The 15,955-nt window shown below is 26.5% G+C and overlaps 1 protein-coding gene across 1 annotated transcript in view; it reads left to right on the plus strand.

Annotated features, from left to right (window-relative positions):
• The window catches only part of LOC108694569 (neuropeptides capa receptor-like), a 29,725-nt gene that overhangs the window by 13,230 nt on the left and 540 nt on the right, over nucleotides 1–15,955 (plus strand). Inside the window, exons 4-5 of the mRNA XM_018204135.1 lie at nucleotides 11,366–11,608; nucleotides 14,886–15,228. Coding sequence (XP_018059624.1) covers nucleotides 11,366–11,608; nucleotides 14,886–15,228 — 586 coding nt within the window. The remainder of the gene's footprint in view (nucleotides 1–11,365; nucleotides 11,609–14,885; nucleotides 15,229–15,955) is intronic.

Below are 15,955 nucleotides of genomic sequence, written 5' to 3' on the forward strand. Positions count from 1 at the left end.
AAAATTTATAAAATAATAAATAAAACCTTCTGAATTCTGAGAAATTGAAGATGTCTAAAATAGACCGAAAATGATCTAGTTACATGATCAAGTTAGATGGCTCGCGCACTTCGGAATTGTCAATTAATTTGACTCACAAATGTCAATCTCTGAAAGAGGATTATAAACCAAAAACTTTCATGGATATATTAATCCTTGTATATTTGCATATTTCTTTAAAATAGTAAGAACACTTGATTAAATAATCCAGTTAATAATAATCTCTTGTTCTATTTTTTTAAATTTATAATCGTACAAATACTTTCTAAAAATTGAAGTATACATAATACAACAAGTCAAAGTATATATAACATTCACCTAATAATTTTTATATTAAAAAGTGATAAAAATTAATTCAAACATGAATGACTCATTATGTATAATAATAAAGAAACGGAAAACCATCGTGTGTATTAAAGATAAAATGGAGAGATTAGATAGACACAGAATAATATTGCAATTCTGCTTTAATTGTCTGTTTTGATCTTCTTTCGTTAATTGTCCCGTGCTCCCCTCCAACTTCGAGTTTCTTTTCGCAATTTTCCTGTAATTCTTCTTCTTTGATTCTTTCTCTTTAATTTTTTTTATTAAAAAAACAATTACTTCGTTAAGTCGTCTTTCATCTTCATTTCATCTTTCTTTGTCTTCTTTTTTTTCTGTATTTTTACTTGATACATTCTTCTTACTTGAGTTTCCTTGTTGATTTTTCTTTTCATCTCTCTTTTTAAACCCCCCTCCCCCCTCTTCTAATTTTATAATCTATCATTTATAATTCACTTTCTTCAATCCTTTGAACTTTCTTCATTCCTTTTCTTTTTCTTCCTATTTTCCTGCAATTCTTTCACTTTGTCCGATCTTTGTTTTTCAATCTTTTCCAATTCATCTTGAATTCTATTTTTATCTTATGCTCTTTCTTCTAAATTCTTTCTAGTAGATTTCAAAGAAATCTACTATTTTTATTAATCTTTTAAAGACAAATTTGAGGAAGAATACAAGAAGAATAGATGCATGAAACGAGTATGTAGCGAGTTTGCAATCTACATGTAATTAATGGTCTATTTGCCTACCGTGCGTACACTTGCGAGCTATCGACGAGTAAACTCGTTTGAAGCAAATACTCGTCCAATTATTTGTGCACATTTTTCATTGCTTCTCCAATTTTAGTGATCATAGATACAGTAAAGTAAATAATTAATTAAGAGTGATTTTTTTGATAGGAAACGTTTTTAATATAAGCATGTTGGAACGCGTAAAAAATGAGAGCGCGAAGAAAAATTACAACAAATATTCTAAGTTCTGGAAGAATTAAAATAAATAAGTGGAAATTAAATATGTCATTCATTTAAATAATAATAAAACAATATATTAAAACGACACTATCGAGTTATCTCTTAATTTTAATAATCAATATCTGAACTACTTCTGCACTGTTATGAGATTCTTTATTATTGCAAATAATTACTGAAGCTATCACGGAGCTCCATAATTAAAAAACAAAATAAGATAGTAAGAAAAACTTAGATAGAATTCAATAATTTCCTTTGATCAAAAAAAGAAAGATTAATTAAAAATTAACTATAGATTATGAAAATTTTGCGACAAATCAATTATTTATAAAAAAAGAAAATAGAAAGTAATAAGTAGAAGAAAAAAACAAGTGTTCGCTTTACAGAAAATTTGTGAACATTTGTTTCAATCTCGAAATACTCATTACGTACTGCCGAGATTTTGATCCGTGTAAGTAGGTATTGAATTATATATCAGCTACCCTATTACAGCTGTCCAAACTGTAACATGTTGTGACGTGAACCACCTCTGTGGTCGCACAGAGTTATATACCATATGAACCGAATATATCATATAAATCGTTTCACCGCAAATTTACGGTGAATCAGCGCGACAATTATCTTTGACCTTTTGATCGCAACATCATATACATATTGCAAGTTCTACTCGATATAAATTGTAAAGAGCTGAATTTAAAAACTAATAAAAAATCATTTTATAATACGAGCTTTTCAAATTCAAAATTTAAAAATGCCATTAGAATTCTATTGCACGTATCTATCTTTTTAAATGAATTTCAATTATAGTGAATTCGATTGGAGACAACAGTCCATACTGATGCCATTAAATCGTACATAAATCAATCGTAAAATCAACAATGTAAAAATATATGTTTAATATAAATGTATATATAAAAAAAATCCCACTAGACAAAAACAAATATAAAAAGTTTTCACCTGAAAATGGAATTATTATCTATTATTGTTTTCATGTACAATTTTAACGATGATAATATTTTAAAGGCAACGCAAAAACGAAGCAACTATGTTTTGTCTTTTTTGCAATTTTGTTCCAAAACGAAGCAAAAATGAACATATCTATACAGAATTTTTTTTCTTAGTTATCGCTACAAGCCCGAAGTTTGACAATTAAATTCCAGACATCTTGTGTGTGTGTGTGTGTGTGTGTGTGTGTGTGTGTGTGTATGTATTAAACCGAGAAATCCTTAATTGTTGTGCTATTTCGTAAATACGTATTGCGTTTTATTTAAGATATTTGCATTTCATTTTTATCTCCAAATTAGATCAATATATATAATGATTTTAATAGCAGTGCGTACTAGTGAAATTCGAAAATAAAATTGAGGCCTAATTTTGAGCCTAATTTTGAGTCTTGATTTTTTGAATTAGAATCACAGTTATTACTTTTCTCTTAATGTTAAATATTAATGTTATAAATTATAAACAAATATTCATCGATCTACTGCTTAAGATTAAGTGTATTATTTAATTTATTACTGTATTCTTTCTAAAGAAAAGATCGTCAGATTTGACATTTCTAAATTCGTAAATTACCATTATCCTACTGAAAATCGATTATCAACATTATTATTTTCTAGCTGTTTTTTTTCTTAAAAAATGTTATCAAATCTGGTCTATCGAAGATTTCTTTTCGAAATTAGAGGAAAATTAACCATGGTCATTTATACATTTTTTTTAAATGCAAAATTTTGAGCAGTTAGTTGGAGATTTCTTCTATCTACTAGAGGTTTGTTAAAAAAGTCGGAATCTTCGATCAAAAATCGAGATAACTGTATTTCGATTTTCGATCGGAAATTCCTGAGAGATAACTGTAATTAGAATTTAAAGTTTATTACGGGATAAGTTGATAGCCCAATCCTTTATTACTTTACAGGACGTAGCTTACGTGAAAATCGAACTTCTGATCCGTTTATTACTCGTCGCTTTTACATGAAGCTATCACAGTATAAATTAGTCTCTATGAATATATACAAAAAGAACGACTTTACTGAAATATTTAAAAATTTGAATAGAAAATTGATCAGAAAATAATTTGGTTGGACCATCAAAATAATTAAAAAAAATATAATAAGCAATTCAAAAAAATTTTGATACTATAGCGACCAAAGTAAGTTGTTTTACATAATTATTTTGATAGTCCAACAAAATTTTTAGATTTAACTAAATTTTTAGATACTTCAGCAAAATTCTTTTCGTGCATATCTATTTATTGTGAGTTTCATCAAAGGCAATAGCGAATTAACGAAATTTGATCCTTTACAGAAATTAGATAAAAAATACCGAAAAATTCTTTGCGTTCGGTCGTATCATCTTCCAGAAAATATAGGCAAATCGAGAAAGAAAATTAAGAGAAGATTTTTAATTTTTGTGAAATATAAAAGCTTTAGGCATACTATGTGCAGTAGACATGATAATATCGAACAGGATCGTTTAGAAATTCGATGAGAAACCAGCGTCGCGTTTAACGGCGATTATACTAAGCGCGTGCAATTATATCACACAAAGAGAAGCCTTTCATGGCATGCATCAACGTTTGTTATATGAACGATAATGATGATCGGCGAAAATCGCGGTTATTGATAAATTTGCATCACGCGCGAGAAATTGATCGTCCATCCGCGGGCAACAAGTACATAAATGTAGTAATATTGAGAAACGCTTCACACATGTTAACGCAATCAATTTTGAAATCGTATTTTCATGATTATATAATATTCGTATTAACAAAACAAATAAATATACACGTGACTTTGTCTCAATGCAGTTGACTATTGTGTTTAAGAATGCATTATGTATGTAGCTTTTTTCGCAAAAAATGACAGAAATTAAAATATTTTCCGTATAAAAATGAATGTTATATATAACATATAAAACAATTCAATAATATTCAATAATATTCATGTCTAACAATATAATTTTATAGTTTAAATAAAAATTTTCTCATTTTATCTTAATTATTTTTTAAAAACATGTCTTCTTATTGAAATTTTTAATTCAAATTCTAAGTCGCCGCCAAACTTTTTGTACTATTTTCACACAAATATAATATAGAAAAATCTGTATTTTTTTTATAATAGTTTTATTTTGTTAAAAAATATATCCTTAATAAAAATGTTGCTAAAAAAAGATAAGTTATGATGACGTCTAAAAAATATACTCATATATGTTATTCTTATAGCGTCAAACGAGTAGAAAATTAATTATAATGACGATATATACAAAAACATATCTGTACAGAATTTAATTTTTATTGTGAACTTCACTAATTTGCTGATATCTCGCCTTAAGTGTAATAATTTATAATCCTTGTGTTTTCTTGATGTTACATCATTAAGATTATAAGTTACTATTATTGTTATTTATCTAATGTTATATTTTATGTAACTATAAATAACAGATAGTATGTATATCCCATTTTAAACAATATAATTCGATATAACTCAGATCAAGTTTCTATTTTCAATTTACAATTCATATCTTTTTTCTTTTATGTAATCATAATAATAAGGTCGATATGTAATTTCAGAATACTTTCGATAATGTGAGTTCTCGTAACTTCATCTACTTAAAAATTTCAGAGATGTTATATTTCAGGATATCCTATATTACAAATTTTTGTTTTTCCGAGATAAAACATGTCCATCTTTGAAACGAACTTTCCGCACAATCAATATATCAGTATGAATATTTTACATTTTGATGTACTTGAATTTTTACATCAAAATATATATCTCGTTATTATAATGCCAAAATCATTTTTAATATAAAAAAGATTTAAAAAATAATGTTTTAAACAATATTAAATCTCATAGGATCATGGAAATATAATTAATAAGAAAGAAATACTTTTATTGGTCTTAAGTTTGTATAATATTTTAATATGTCGAGTATTTTAATATAACTGATACGTAAATTATTTTGATTATATTCTATATAAAACATTTTTCGCAATAAATTTATTTATTAAATCTTATTTCACATACTCATACTATCATTCGAAATATCATTCGAAATAATGTATCTGTATATGTATATTCGAATAATATCAATAAATATGAATGGATGGGCTGAGAAAGAATTGATAGATTATATAGAAAGTACGATCACTTCACATGCTTCGATAAATAAATTATTTAAATTATATACTTAATTATAATATTGTGAAAAATTTCTTGTTTGTCTTCTTTAAATTAAGATTAAATGAATAAAAATTTTTAGTATTTTCTTGCATTGTTATTTATATTAAGTAATGTGATAGTATCGTGACGTCAAATATATAAAAAAACAATAGGTAATAAGTATTTAACTCTAAAAGAAAATAGAAACAGAGAGAATATAAAAAAGCCAAATTCAGACTTTAAATTCTATTTAAAAAATAATGTTTAATTATTTTTAATTTAGAAGAAAGGGGAAAAAATAATGCTATTAAATATATTTAATTAAATATAACAACTTTTTCCTGTCATATTTATAGATATTTATTTTTATTTTTCACTATATATACAGGATGTTTTCTAATATTATTGTACAATAATAAAAAGGACAACCGGAATAAACATCAAGTGTTTATTTCGGCAATGCTTTGTTCTAATTATCTGAAAACGAGTTCTGAATATAATCCATCGCATGCTCATTTTTCACCCACGCTGGCTGTTTGTTTATATTTTAGAAACATTAAATAAAGTTTTTAAATTGCAATAATGATATACTTTTACGTTTTATTATCGATTTCTCGGGACATCTCAAATAAGAAAACAATTTTTTGACTTTGCAATTTGCTCATTTTTTACATTTCTTTAATTAAAAAAAAAATAAAATTTGAATTAAATTTTACATAACATTATTTTAAAATTTATTAAATTTTTTCAAAATGACCTATTATTATTTTAAATTCTGCTCATAGACTTCTAGTATTTACCTAAAATGAACGGTATCTCATAATAGGAGTCTTTCCTTTAATATGTACTACGCGCGTTGTGTCAATCCTTCTCATATCCTTAAAATGTGTGTCTGTATGAGAATACTATTTAGATCTAGAAAAAATTCAAGAAAAATTATTTATATATCTTAAATATATATCTATCAATATCCTTTAATTATTTATATTTATTTTATTTTTATTTTCCCGACTATTTATTACTGTTTACGACAACCGACTGCTGTCAACTGAAGGTTGGCGAAAACAGAGGGAGTATACGTTTTACCGAGGCGGATCGGTTATTACCGCATATCTCCATAACTACAATCTATATTCTTGTCAACTTTTAACTTATTGACCAAGCTTGGTTTATAGTACATAATTATCAATAATTGTATTAATAAAAGTATAATAATAAATAAAAGTATTTTTTCATTCATATGAGTTTTTATTAATTAGAAATGAATTTTTGTTGTATGTAAGTTTTTTGATTTGGATGTCGGCTGAATCTAGGAATCTAAATCAATTAACCGATGAGCTGTATTGTTAATAAGGAATTTCAGTAATTCTCAGCTTATAGCACATGTTATAAGCAGAGAGATATCTGAGAAAAGACATGATGGCTCAAAACCTATATCCTCAAAATGCTGGCATGTACTACCGCCCTCTGAAGAAGTGGATGTTAACTACATAATAATATCCACCTTTTTGCGCTGCTCCTGATAGAAATAGATAGTTAAAATCGGTAAAATAACTAAAATTTATTAAATTAATAAAGATTTCAATGATTTCAGCGATTTATTTTCATCAGGAGCAGCGCACTGCAAAAAAGTGGATATTGTATTTGTGTATTTAATATCCACTTTTTCAAAGTGCACGGCAGCATTTTGCGATTACAGGTTTTTGGCCGTCATGTCCTCTCTCAGGTTTCTCTCTGATTATAAATTGAGTTCAGAATAAAAAAAAAAATTAAAAAAAGGAATTTTAAAAAATTTAAAGAAGAAACTTAAAAAAAACTTAAAAATCTGTTTTCTTTTTTAAAATATACTCTCAACTGCTATTAGAAGTGAATTACAATATAGATGGAAATCTTAAAACAAATTAAAAAAATTTTTTTTATTAAAAATATATATAATTAAAAGTAAAATAAAAAAATATAATTTTAAAACTTAAAAACGAAAACCAAACCATAAAGACAAGTAACTTAAAAAGTAAAAAATTTTTTAAAAATGAAGATTAAAGATAAAAAATTAAACTTTTTAAAATATAAAATGTTTTTGAGACATAAAAATTCACAAATATACACATACACACATGTTGCTTTTAAAAATATGAAATAAAAGCAAAAATAAAAATTAAATACTAAATATTAAATAAAAACATTTTAACGGCAAAAAAGTTTTTAAATTGAAAGCTTAAAAAAAATTCAAATAATATTAATTATAAAGAATTAATATAATAAACGTTATAGACGCGTATGTAATATAGAAAAGGAAGATAGCGTGCAACAAAAAAGATAAAAGTGTAAAAAAATACTTTTCTATTTATACTGTATTAATTATACTGTATTAAGTAATCTAAAATTATAAAAAAGCAGTGTCGGGGCGACATCATCAAACATACTATTTCTTAAACATATTTTTTGTTATAACATTTTTTAAGTAATAAAATTAATTCAAATGCAATAACATTAAATAATAAATTTTAAATTCAATTACAGTTTATACTTGATAAAATTCTATAAATATTATATCATTACTATATTCATGATTTATTCTCGATTGCATTTTCTTGCCTGGTAAAAAATATTAGTAAAAAATATTTATATATAACGGTTAATTTTATCAGATTTGACAATAATTTATTGTTCACAAATATAATTTCATTTTAATTTATTTCTTTTACTTTAATATATTCTGTTGTAAACTATTTTTTTTTTATTATTTATGAAGAAATTAAAGAATTAATATTTTTTTAGTTTCAAACAACTTATATATAATTGTATATAATTAATATTCTATTAAATATAATATAACTCTTTGCATATAACTCTTAAAATGCTAATAAAGAGTGGGTAACTGATTATTATTAATAAATTCTATTTTAAATGTATTCAAGTATGTATCTCGTAAATTGATGATTATTACAGGATTAAATAACAGCATTAATCTATCATAGCCTATCCATTTCAAAACAATAAATCTATAAAATGTTACATCTATCTATAATATTATTCATAGATCCATTATCTTAAATTAAAAGAAAAGATAATTTGACATTTACAATTAATATAATACTAAGAGAGTGTCTTAATTAAATCAGCGATGTCTCATAGATCTTTTCCTCGGTCTGCTTTTTCTCATTCCTTTTATCCTTTTCCTTTTTACAGATTTATTTATCACATTTACATCTAATTAGAATCACAATATATATTAATTACAATCGGATTGCGTAATAATTTTTACAACATGTCCGATCAAATGCGATGTATTCTTGTGTAAATGTGTAAAACACTATCATATATGATATATATTTATAATATCTAGGATATTAATAAAATGGATATTAATAAAAAAAATGGATATTAATAAAAAGGATTATTAATAAAAATCATATATGATATATATTTTTTAATATCTAGGATACGTTCCAAGTTACGCATGAAGCGCATTTGTCTTTGTTGTTCATTAAAATAATAAATAAAGATAAAATGATACATCACGCGCTTCATGCGTAACTTGGAACGCACCCTTAAATCTTTCGACCCGACAATTTGCATTTCACACTCTCAATCGAAAATAGTTACGAATAAATTACACTTCAGTCCAGCAAAGAAGTCAGTGAGAACAAAATATATTTTGCAAGTTGTTAAAAGAATATTTAAGTAAGGAATCTCATAAAAAATACTGGAAACATTATTGATAAACGAATTATAATATTACATATAATTTTTTATTACAACATTACTTATCTCGGTAATTCATGTATTAATTACTCTAAATTTTCAAAATCTAGAAATGATAATGAGCAAATTATTTTTATTTAAAACTTGAAGCGCGATACAAAATAAATTATATAACTAATATTAACTAATATTATAACTAATAAATTTAAACTTGCGTAATGATTTTGAAGGTTTTTTTTAATTCTCGAATATTTTTTAACACCGCACGTACAGGGTGCATCACCAAAATCTGGACAAATCGGACAATTTCTTTAAACAAAATGTTTTTAATGAAAAATTAAAGATTACAAAAAATCCTTTTACATGACACTTGCGGGATCCCTGTAGAGCATAATTATTCGATATATTGTCCATTAGCTTGAATAATGATCTCTATTCTCGGTCTGAAGCGTTCGCACGCACGCTGTATTGTAACGCTGTCCATGTCGACGAATGCTGCCTCAATAGCAGTCCTTAATGACGTCACATTGAGATGCCGAGACTTGTTTGTGATCCTTTCAACTACGCTCCATTGTAGTCCAAGGGACTAATTAAATATGTTGGGAGGCCAGAATTTCTTGAACTAAAACATATTAATGTTGTCTGAGAGAGCCAATTTTGAATCAAATGACTCGTGAGTCGGTGCATCGTCCTGCTGAAAAACATATAGCCTTCCGGACGCCATAGTTTCCATCCACGGCTTCATTACATCCAGAACGCGCAATGATTGCCCTGGGTCATCCGAAATCAGTGCTTAAGCTCTTTCAACGACGATCCTCGCAGTGCATTGTTTCGAGTGATTCTTCCTCGGCAACCTTGGACTCTTCTAAAGCCATATATTTTACCACAACGTCATAAACGGTTGATCGAGTATCCAAAGAATTGAAATATTTCCGTTGCTGAGCGCCCAGCTTTCGATGATCGTGACTCTTCGATTATACTCCGCACTTGGTTTCAACATCGCGGCCATTTTGACAATATGACTGTTTACTAGAAGTATCAGGCTTTCTCGGACGCCAACAATAACCTCTGGCAAAGACACAATATAACAAAAAATTTAAATCGAAATTTGTCCGAATTTTGATGACGCAAATGTGTTACCCTGTAAATTAATAAGTAGAATTCTAGTTTCTATTTACGAATTTCTATTTATGAATTTTAAGTAACTTTTATATGCAAAATGAAATAAGATATAATTAATTTCTTATACGATATCTACAATTTAAAGTAAGCTAATTATCTTTTTTTATTTCTAGATAATTTAAAGTATACATATATGCGATACTATATTATAATTTTTAAATTTTTATAATTTTATCCTAAAAATATTTAAGTTAAATTTAAATTAATATTTACAAATCAATTTATATATTTTAATATTTTAAGAATGAATATATTTATGTATTTTATAAATTTATTTGCAAAGACAAATTTTTTATCTTACTCTTCTACAACAGTCTATATTATAATAAAACATGAATGATTATTTCAAATTATATATGTTCAAAATCCCGTTTAAACTATTTAAATACGTTTTATTCCGCATTGCACAGATAAGTGATTATTCAATTGCGAATTAATTAGTCAGAACATATTATAATATGTTGTATATATGCTTCTGTACTGATATAATTTAAAGCTTTTAATCCGACAGTTGCAATACGTAGTTAAAAGATTATAACGAAATGCCATTTACAAGAGAATTTATATTCCTGATTATTAACAAAATCGGTGTATTCTCTAAAATTCATTGAATTAAAATCTGTTCGATAATAATTTATGGTTGCAATTACTATGTACAGATTTTTATCATTCTCGTAATTATATAATAAAAAAAATCATAATTTAACAGTTTTAATTACTAACGATTACATAGTATATTATAAAATTTTCATTTATTTACGCGACATAATTCTGATCCCATTTCGAAAATTATAGACTTTGTAATTTCATTGAAAAGATTATAAATCTTTTTTAACTTAATATTAGTAACAATTAATTATTAATTTTTTCATTAATATAAAAAGATTAATAAAGTTTCACCTGCTTCATAGAATTTATCTATAGAACGAGAATATAGGAAATAATAATAACAGAAGAATAGAAAAAAAATGTGTTTCTCACATTTGTTTGCAGAGTCTGGTCGTCATTCCGAGGAATCGGCAATGTGTGCCATGTTACTGCCTAACATGCCGAAATTCCCGCTTTATGAACTCAGTTGTCTCATATTTTTCCTCGTACCAATGTTGTCCATAGCAGTGCTGTATGTGAAGATGGGCCTACGAATACAAAGTAACGGTCTCGGACGCAGCATCGAGGGTTCCGTTCATGGAGAAACGAGGCAGGCTCAATCACGAAAAGCGATCATCCGAATGCTCAGTAAATTTCCGTCTTTTCCGGAACACCACAACGCCACATTCGTATCACAAGACATACATAGAATTTGCGCAATGTGGCCTATCGAATTTATAGCACCGGACTAATCCCGTATTTTTCCGATCACATTTGTTTTACACTCCTGAGACTACTAGGCATTATTTCATATGTTTTATAAATCATTCGCAATAGAATTTCGTATCACTGTCATTCCGTTTTATCAATCTCTTTTGTTAAGAGGAACGAAGTTTTAAATGAATTGATTGAGCTTGACACAAAATGGACATAACTTGTTTCTAGTAATGCTGTAAAAGATATCGCATATATATTTCTGATTGATATTGAGGTAACTTCGATATATACAGTCTTAGCTAAAAATATTTTATGCACCTCGTTGATCATCATTTAAAATTTTAATATAAAAATTAATTTATGGCATTTGCTGTAATTATTCTTTATGAGCTCTTTAAACTTATGTATAATGCCGATAAGATCTCATCTATTTAGAATTCTTTTACCTGCGTTGTTACCAATAGATAACAACGTAAAAAAAATAATTTTAAATGAGAAAAATATAGATATGTAATATTTTTTTCATCAATTTAAAATTCTTTTATCTGCATTATACCATACTATATCACATTATATCACAAATTTAATTTATCAAGTAGTAAATTTTTTTATTACATTTAAGTTAAATAAACTATCCATTAACTATACCAATAAAAACTTTATATTGTTTGCTACTATAAAAAAATTAAAAACAAAATATTTATTTTTTATATTTAAAAAACTTTTTAAAATCCCCTTGCATTTTTGCTGTATATCTCATATATCTCATATATACTTTGTTACGTAAATTCTAAAGCGATATAAATATCGGAGTCACCTTATAATATCATGTTAAAGTATAAAATTTTCATAACTGCACGTAAAATATATATATCAGGAAATTTTATTTAAGCAAGGCAAAAAAATTCGACAAAAAGGTACGTTGTACCTTTATATTTTTTCCATAACATACATCTTGTCCAAGCTTCTATGTCAGAGCTTCAATATTTCCAACATACGATAAATTGCAAGAAGTTGTATTGCGAATGTTGCATTTTCGAAAACTTATAACAAAAGTGTCAAAATTCCATGCGGTAACCGGCATGGTTTTCATTCTCACGCGTGCATTTTATAACGGCGGATATTAAAATTCTATAACATATTGAAGTAATATCGGATATGCTTTTCTAGTCCAACCAGTGTTGATCTAAAGTTATCTTATTCTCATATCAACTTTGTAACGAGACACTTGATATCTTTTATTCTCCTGTAATTCTAATATTTATTTATTTCTTTTTTTAAGAAATATCTGTGCATTTCCACTCGATTCCTCAGTTGATACAAACTTAAAATTTACTTATGTTTATGGATAATTACAGCAATAAAATATTTATCCGATATCGCTAGGAAAAATAATATGCTTGCATATTACAAATTGTTCCTTGATTTGATTTTATTATTCCCAGAGATACGTTAGTTGTATAATAATTAACAACGCTTCAAGTATAATTCCTCATAAGAAAAATGTTATTCTTAAAAAAACAAGTCTTTAAAAAGGGATGAAAGTGCACCAATCGCGATACAACCATACAAGAGAGTTTTCAAATTTCCGGTATTCTCATTGAATTTTTCATTGAATACGTTCAGAAAGAAAATATGACTTATGTCGGAAAAATAAGTTTAAATGTTAAAAAAACATTCGAAGTTTCTGCACATACATGCACTGAAGAAAATGCTAAATTATAATAAATATTTATTTTAATTATATTAACTATTTACTAAATGTAAACATATTTATATGCAAAATCTTGTTTGTCACAAATCATTAATTTGAAAAATCATTATTAAAAGAACTATTATTCTTTTTATTGAATATTTATTTTTTCAATAATATGAACTCAACATTTACTTAGAATAATTCATGGTAAATGTTTAGTTCGTATTATTGAAAAAATATGTATTAAGATTTAATAAATTTTTTTTCAGTGTATATCTTCGAAACGCGTATAAAATATAGAATAAATAGTTTTTTTGGTAAAATTTAGTACAATTAAATTTTACTTAAATTGCATTTGATTGTTACTAACAATAAATATTCTTTGATACAATTTTTAAGCAGTAATTCCAATTAAATAGGGTTTAAATGCTTAATAAATTATTTTCCTAGTTTTTTATTACTACTGAAAACAATTTTTCTTTTGCGTAAGGTCAGCTTCCTAACAATGAATGTCATTCCTCTATGTTTGTGTTGTTGCGCTTGTAAACTGCCGTGCAGCATATTTCCGAGAAGATAAAGAGGAAGTCGTTTGCAGCATCAATTAATCATCAAGCTGCTTAGGTTTCCTATTTCCATGGCCACGAAGATAACAGGACTGAGTAAAATCTATAAAGCAGTATGCGTTAACACAAATTTGCTGATTCACGAAAGCAAAGTATAGCTCGTAAACTATTCAAGCGTGACGATATAATAAATTACAGCAATACATGAAAGCATATTGCACGATATAACAGAAGTACGAATATCATTTAAATTTCCACGAATATCTGTGTTTTATTGTTCCAATATTTCTCAGTATCGCGCATAAATTTTCTTATTTGATGTATAGTTTCAAATTTCATATTCTTTTTCATTCTAAAGCAATTGAAAATACTCGTTGATAGTAAACATTACATCCTTTCCATTTCTATTATTTCCATAAATATTTCGCTACCTCAAAAAGCAGAAACAGAGAACGCATATATTTTTTTTATTACGTGAATACACATCTATAATTGAGACAAGAAATAAATAAAACATTTCCATGTCTGCATTCGTTATGGATGTATGGAATGATGAAAATCGATAAATTGATATTACAGATTTTTACGTTCTCGAAGTACTTTTAGATTAAAAAAAAATTGATGATTTCAGCAAATAAAAATGTTTGAAGATGTCTTTACTTTCCTATTAATTTTAAACTCAAATATCTTAACACATCTTATTTGATTAATTATGTTTAAAGAAGATCTTATTTTAGGAAACATTTAATTTAAAATCTTATTAGAAAGTTATTTAATTATTTTTGAAAATTAAGTTTTTTTTTAGTAAATCAATATTTACATGGGAAAAAAACGTTTATATTATTTTTAATCCTTTCCAAGTGGCATTCCTTGTGTATTCTCCCTTATCCTCAAAAAGTGAAAACAGCGCTATAGCTGTATGAAAGATACCGATGGCTTCATTCCACAGGTGCGGTCGTGGTAACATTTTTTATCTGCTGGGCGCCCTTTCACGCTCAGCGCTTATTGTACGTGTATCAGGTGTCGGCCTTCAATGACATTAATTATTGGCTGTATCCACTCGGTGGTTGCCTGTACTACTTCAGCACCACCGTGAACCCGATTCTGTACAACGTGATGAGTACTAAGTACAGATTGGCATTTAAAAAGACGTTGTACTGCACACCAACGAGCCCTATCATCACCAGGGACGACCTCAGCAGTATGAAAGATAGCACAGTGTGCAGATGTGGATCCAGAAGAGAGTCTCAGCTGATTCGCGTAAGAAGTGTGCATTACCAACGTAGCATCAAGTAAGCACTCCCGCAATTAATTTACCCTCCTCAGTCAGTCCTATCAATATCGAGATTATTTACTTATAGAAAATACACAGGAATAAAGCACTTTGTATTTGTGTTTAAATCAATCCATTCAAATTCTTGTTAAATTTTTATCGTATTTAAGTGTTAACGATTACATTATTTAAATATTTTGTGTTAAATTGATATTCAACATTTCCTACTGTCAAAATAAGTAATAAGTAAAATAAAAATAATGTATTTTAAAACGTAAATTCTACAAAAATGAATAAAATACGTATTAATTTAACGTATCATAACTAACTTAACATAACGTATCATAACTATTAATTTTACTGAAAAAATATGCTTCCACAATTTGCTTGCAAATTGTATTAATGTCACATTTTGTATTCATTTTTTACATAATATTTGTTGTTACTTTTTAACATATTCATCTTATATTAAGTTAATACAAAAATTTGAGTAAAGCGTTTAAAATACGTGAAAGTGTTAAATTCAGTAAATGAATTAAACATAAATTTTCCAACTGTATGTTACAATTTTTCATAACCTAGTTTCGAAATACAAAACATTGAGAGAAAAGTGATTAATATTTGTAACTATAATTATAGTAAAATAATTATGTTAAAGAGTTCTGTTCTTTTATGGTTATTATTTGTTATTGCTTTAATGTTAATAATAATTATTTAATTTAATTATGTATATAATTTAATGTTAC

Source organism: Atta colombica, unplaced genomic scaffold, assembly GCF_001594045.1.
Source record: "Atta colombica isolate Treedump-2 unplaced genomic scaffold, Acol1.0 scaffold120, whole genome shotgun sequence".
NCBI lineage: Eukaryota > Metazoa > Arthropoda > Insecta > Hymenoptera > Formicidae > Atta > Atta colombica.